The 6000-nt window shown below is 48.7% G+C and overlaps 1 protein-coding gene across 1 annotated transcript in view; it reads left to right on the top strand.

The window, feature by feature from the left end:
- The first annotated feature begins 80 nt into the window (after positions 1-80).
- WHRN (whirlin) overlaps positions 81-6000 on the top strand; it is an 88382-nt gene continuing 82462 nt past the window's right edge. The window contains exon 1 of the mRNA XM_081803455.1: positions 81-612. Within this exon, the coding sequence (XP_081659581.1) occupies positions 271-612 (342 nt within the window). The 5' untranslated portion in view covers positions 81-270. The remainder of the gene's footprint in view (positions 613-6000) is intronic.

Here is a 6000-nt window from a genome sequence, read left to right as displayed (position 1 = left end):
GCGCAGCTGGACGGCCTGTCGGTGAGCTCGTCCTCCACCGGCTCGCTGGGCTCGGCGGCCGGGGCGGGCGGCGGCGGGGGCACGGGGCTGCGGCTGCTGTCGGCCAACGTGCGCCAGCTGCACCAGGCGCTGACGGCGCTGCTGAGCGAGGCGGAGCGGGAGCAGTTCACGCACTGCCTGAACGCCTACCACGCGCGCCGCAACGTCTTCGACCTGGTGCGCACCCTGCGCGTGCTGCTGGACAGCCCGGTCAAGCGGCGCCTGCTGCCCATGCTGCGCCTGGTCATCCCGCGCTCCGACCAGCTGCTCTTCGACCAGTACACGGCCGAGGGCCTCTACCTGCCCGCCACCACCCCCTACCGGCAGCCCGCCTGGGGCGGCCCCGACGGCGCGGGGCCCGGGGAGGTGCGCCTGGTGAGCCTGCGGCGCGCCAAGGCCCACGAGGGCTTGGGCTTCAGCATCCGCGGGGGCTCGGAGCATGGCGTGGGCATCTATGTGTCGCTGGTGGAGCCAGGCTCTCTGGCCGAGAAGGAAGGGCTGCGAGTCGGGGACCAGATTCTGCGTGTCAACGACAAATCCCTGGCCCGGGTGACCCACGCTGAGGCTGTCAAGGTAAGGATGTGGTTTGGGGACAGGACAGAGTGACAGGAGCTCTGCCGGTGTGCGTCCTTAAAGCAAATTTACCTAATCTTTCTGGGCTCCATTTTTCTTAAAAAATGTTTCTTTAAAACAGGAACATCTAGTTTTGTTTTAGCAAATAGATGCCAGGCACTGTGGATAAGGTGGTGGGCAAAACAGACTTGGACCCTGCATAAAGGCTAGCAGCGTGTGGGAGACAGACATCAAATACACCGGCAAATGTATGACTGCAAAGTGTGAAAAGGCGTAGGGATTCTTATGAGCATTAAAAAAACAAAGGGAAAGGTCCCCTCTTGGCATATGGTTAGTAATCAGTGGGTGGTCTCGCTTCTGCTGTTGCTGTTCTCATTGTTCAGTCGGGTTTTGCCCCTGAAAGAAAGTTTTGTTAGCACCAACGTGGCCCAAGGAGGCTATTCTGGTGATCCACAAAGCTCTAACCTGACTCTGCTGTTTATGTACCTGGCTGTGTATCCTGGGACCAGACGCTTTTCCTCTCCAAACCTCTGGATCTCCACTAGGAAAATGGGGCAACTGGACCTGCTAAGTGTCCCTAACCTTGTTGGAAAGGAGGCCCCTGCCTGAATGTCAGAAATAAACCCTCCACCCCCTTGAGAGTAGCTGCACTTTTTGCATCTGTTAATTGAGAAAAATAACCTCATGACAGCAATCTCCTAGGGATTTAATCAAGCTGTTTAAAGCAGTTTCGTGTTTGCTAATCTCACACCTAGGGCTGTTGAAAACCAGTTGGAGTTTGAGATGGATAGTGTTTGGTATACATGTGGATTCGAGAATCCCTTGAAGGTGTTTACACACACACACACACACACACACACGCACACACCACCTTTGCCCACCTTTGAACAGGAAGTGGAGAAATTTGAGGAAAAAACAGTGACCTACTCAGCTTGTGGGCGGGGTGGGGCAGGGGAATGCTTCCTAGAGGTTTAGGGTGCCCTGTGACCCAGCTTCTCACCACCACACCTTTTGTCCCTGCCTTGGGTCCTCCCCAGCTCAGGTGATTGGAACACCGGTTAAGGGCCTGCTGGGCTACTTCCGTGTCCTCTTCAGTGACCCGTGGTCAGGTGTGTATTGAGCCCATTTCCTGACTGTTCACTTAGGGCACAACCATCTCCTCCCTGACTCTCGCTTTCCTTGTTTGGTTGCCAACTCTTCTGCCCCCTGCCCCTTGAGGATTTCAGACACTTCTCTGCTGTTTCTGGGAAAAGCCCGATGGGTTTATATTGTTGGGGGGGGGTGTAGCAGACAATGGTTCTGGATTTCCATGCACCTGCCCTCCTCTCTGTCTCCTCCCCCCACATCAGTCTTTCCCCCTTCTCTGACATTCCATATATTTATAAAGAAATAGCCCATTAGCCTTTGGCCCTAAAAGGTCTGGAGTTCCCAGATGATAAATTTATACTGAAAAGATACTTGATCCAAATGGTCGATTATAATTGTGGATTCAATTTTAGTGGCAATTTTAAAAGACTTGTGTAATTCTGTCATCACAAGGTGACAGACTTTGGAAAGGCCTCCGGTAACCTGGACATTAAAAGCACAGGCCCTCCTGTCGGTCTGCATCCCAGTGTCAGGCATGTCCAAAGGCTGGAGCTGCCTGGCTCTGAGCTTCGGCTCGGCCCTCCTGTATTTCATGGGAGTCGCTCTGCATGTCGTGTCTGCACCCTTCCTGACTTACACCTCAGTCCCGTTACTCTGTGACTTGGGGCGGGCCTTAGCTCATCTAGTAAAACCTAAACTCTCCATGGTGTGGTTTTTGAGCACCCAAAGGAGCAGAACTGCCTTCGGATGTGTGTGGGAGCCCTGTGAGCTGAGCAGCCACCCGGGTCCCTGACTGTCACTTTCCCTATGGAGGGGTCGGCTAAGGCCAAATGAGCTCCTGCCTTGGGGTGCCCCTTTTCTGGCCAACGCCAGACACAACCTGCCCGGAACACACCCCTTTGTAACCTTCAGAAGCAACAGGCAAAATGAATACGGCTTTGTGTCACCTTAACTCCAGGGGGAAAGGGGACCAGACTTTCCGTGTGGGTGGAATTTAAAACGGAGGAGGCGGAACCTGGCTCTGTGGTTGCAGGATGGGCAGGCGGTTTCAGGACACTTTAGAAGAACCCCTGGGGTCTATTGACACATCTCCACAAAATTAAGGGCATTAAGTCCCTGAACTGAGAGCCAAAAGAGGCCCCAGCTTCTCCACTAGTTACAAACTGCCCGAAACCAGGATTTTTCTCCACTTTCAGCCCCTCTTTATGAGCTTCAGTGCCGGAGGGCACCGTGTCAGGGATTTTTATGGTGTAGGTACATTCCTTTTAACTGAACTTCAGGCTTTAGTCAAATATCACCAGTTTTTCTGCATTTTCTGTACCATATACCACACTGCATTTAGTACAAGACCTGTTTTATTTCTTCTTCAATGTTATTTTATTTGTTCATTTATTCATTTGTTATTTCCTCCCCCAGCTTTCTGGAAGTAGAACTGGCAAATGAAAATTGTATATAATTAAGGTGTACAATGTGATGATTTGTGATACATGGTAAGAGGATTACCACAATCAAGCTAATTATCCATCACCTCACAGAGTTATTTTATTTTTGTGGTAAGAACATTTAGGATGTACTCTTTTAGCAAATTTCAAGCAGACAATATAGAATTATCAATTACTCATTTTATAACTGGAAGTCTGTACCCTTTGACCAATATTTTCCCATTTCCTTCCCCGCCCCAGCCTCTGACAACCACTGTTCAGCTCTTTGCTTCTGTGAATTAGACTATTTTAGATTCCACATATAAGTGAGATCATCCAACATTTGTTTTTATGGGTCTGGCTTATTTCACTTAGTATAATGTCCTCCAGGTTGATCCATGTTGTCACAAAGGGCAGAATTGCCTTCTTTTTTTTGTGGCCGAATAATATTCCTCTGTGTGTGTGTGTGTGTGTGTGTATATACTTTTTTCTGTTCATCTGTCAATATACACTTAGGTTGTTTCTGTGTTTTGGCTCCTGAGATGTGTTTTCAATCTTAAAACCTTTATTTTTCTCCTGCAGGTAGAAAGAGGGGGAAAAGATCCTCTGAGCATCCTGAAGGAGAGATACTGTGTGTGTGTTGTGTGTTTTGTGTGTGTGTATAATAAAAAGAAGATTAAATTTTAGGAATCAAGTTACTTAAGAGTTCATGAATCAGCGAGGGTCACCTCCTCCCAGGGAACAGAGGAGAGATTGAACATACAAAGTTTTTTCCACTTCTCTCTCTCACAAATCAAGTATCCATTGTTGCTCAGAGTGTTTCAGCAAGGATTCTGTTCCTCTCTCCAGGGGGCTCCCATTCCTCTCTTGAAGCCTATTTGCTAAATCATCAGTGACAGGTCCAGATAAGGCAAGCCATTTACTATTTGCAATTATGTTGAAATGTTTGATTTTTGAAAAATCTATCTTGAATGAACGGGAGCCAAACTAATAATAATAAAAAAGTAGACCTTTCAGAGGTTTTCAGCCAAAAAGCGTTGGTAAATTAGCCAAGGGGCCCACAGACCAGGGATGCTGCACTGGGCTCTGCCACATGCTTGCTTTGTGACCATGGGGCCAGTCACTGACCCTCTCTATGTCCTAGGGTGGATGGGCCAGTGGCTGCCCAGGGTCCCTTCCGGGCTCAGACAATCTGCGATTTGCTCAGCATGTGCTACACAGAAGGCGTTTAGAATGTCTAATCCAGTGTTTTCTTGTTCTTTTGGAATTGATTTCATTTAAGGCAGAGTTAAGAAAGTTGGCTAAGGATTGGGAGATGAGAATCTTGGCACTCTTGTGTAGCCTCCTACTAATTCAGGAAATTGACGGGTTACACACTGTACTGATGAGAACTTGCCTGCTCTCCCTCGACCCAAGAACACCAACCCCGGTGTTGTTCCAGAGTAAATGAGAAGATGACCATAGGATTGTGGTGTGTACAGCATTGCCCTGGGAGCTCTCAAAACCACGTTCACTTTCCGGCTTGCCCTCCGAGTCCCCAATTCTGCGGGTAGCAGGGTACGGGGTAGCCGGGTGCTGCCGGGATGTGTGTGTGGATGTTTGTGTTTCATCTCGATAAAAATGAAATGGCTTCATTACCATCTCAGCATCCCCCCACCCCGGGGTACCTCCAAGGGGCATATTAGAATTTGAAATGTTCCAGAAGATACAAACAGCGGCCGGCCCTTTCATTTAATTAGAGTCATCACACCCTCCCTTTCTCTGCATAATAACCCGCAAAAAATCTGTCCATGTTAACATAAATCACTGTGTTTAGTCCAGCACATTCTAAACAACACATTTGTCATTTTCCCATTGTACATGGTTAGCTGAAGCCATTATAAATTATTACCACTTCCACCTTTGTATCTGAAATGCAGCTTCTCCCATTGGTGTGATTACTGTTTTCCAATTTGGAAACCGTGGGTAATGTGTTCATGGGGACGCGCACACTTTCTTCTGGCCCCGTCCTCTTTCTTGGGTCCTGCGGGTCTTGCCAGCAATGACATGTTGAAAGCTCACTATTAATAAACTCTTTATTGAATAGATGTTTGCTTGCTGGATCCAGAGTCTGATGCAGTGCATTGAGAGGGTCCATTTCTTTAATTTAATCTTACTTATTTATGTGGCCCAAGCTGATACTCAAGGTTTTAGACAATGACAGTGCCCAGGGTAGGACAAAAATCTTCTTGCAACTGGTTATTTCCTCTTCAAATGAAGGAAGCATTTTGTAGGCTGGAAGAGAATGCCCTTATTTTTGGGGGGGGGAGGGAATGATATTATTATTAGAAGATCCCTGCCTCTTGGCTTTCAGCTGGACACGAAAGAGATAGAGAATTACCCTGGCGCTAGCTTCTTGGTTTGCTGTCACCTTCCTCTTGCCACAAACCTGGCGTTGTTTATTACCTGCCATAGATTCATCATCTGGATGGGGCTGCAAAGATAAGTATGATCCTGTAACCCCCGACTAATTGGATTTTGGGTGTGTTGTTGCTTTCCACCTCTGCCACACTGCACACAGCCTGTACGCACCTGTCAAGTGCGCGCCGCCCCTCACACCCTGTCTGCTCATGCGCCCAGCACATGTGCATCTCCTCCGAGTCATAATCCACCCCCCACCCCCCACCCCCCTCTGCCCTGCAGAAGGCTTTGCGCTGAAGCAGGCATCCGTGGGGGATTAGGCTCCAACTGGCTTTCCAGCAAGGTTCTTTTATGACCTGGAAGAGCAGCATTTGGTCTCCGCTGCTCAGGGACCCCAAACTAGTGCCCAGCAAGGACCAGAGAATTTGATTAGAAGGAATGACATTTAACGGCTGGAGGTTGAAATACAAATCTTTCAAAA

Source organism: Leptonychotes weddellii, chromosome 14 (genome assembly GCF_054177405.1).
Source record: "Leptonychotes weddellii isolate Sample4059 chromosome 14, ASM5417740v2, whole genome shotgun sequence".
In the NCBI taxonomy this organism is placed as follows: domain Eukaryota; kingdom Metazoa; phylum Chordata; class Mammalia; order Carnivora; family Phocidae; genus Leptonychotes; species Leptonychotes weddellii.
The sequence above is the reverse complement of the archived record's forward strand: the minus strand, read 5'-3'. Positions and strand labels throughout refer to the sequence as shown.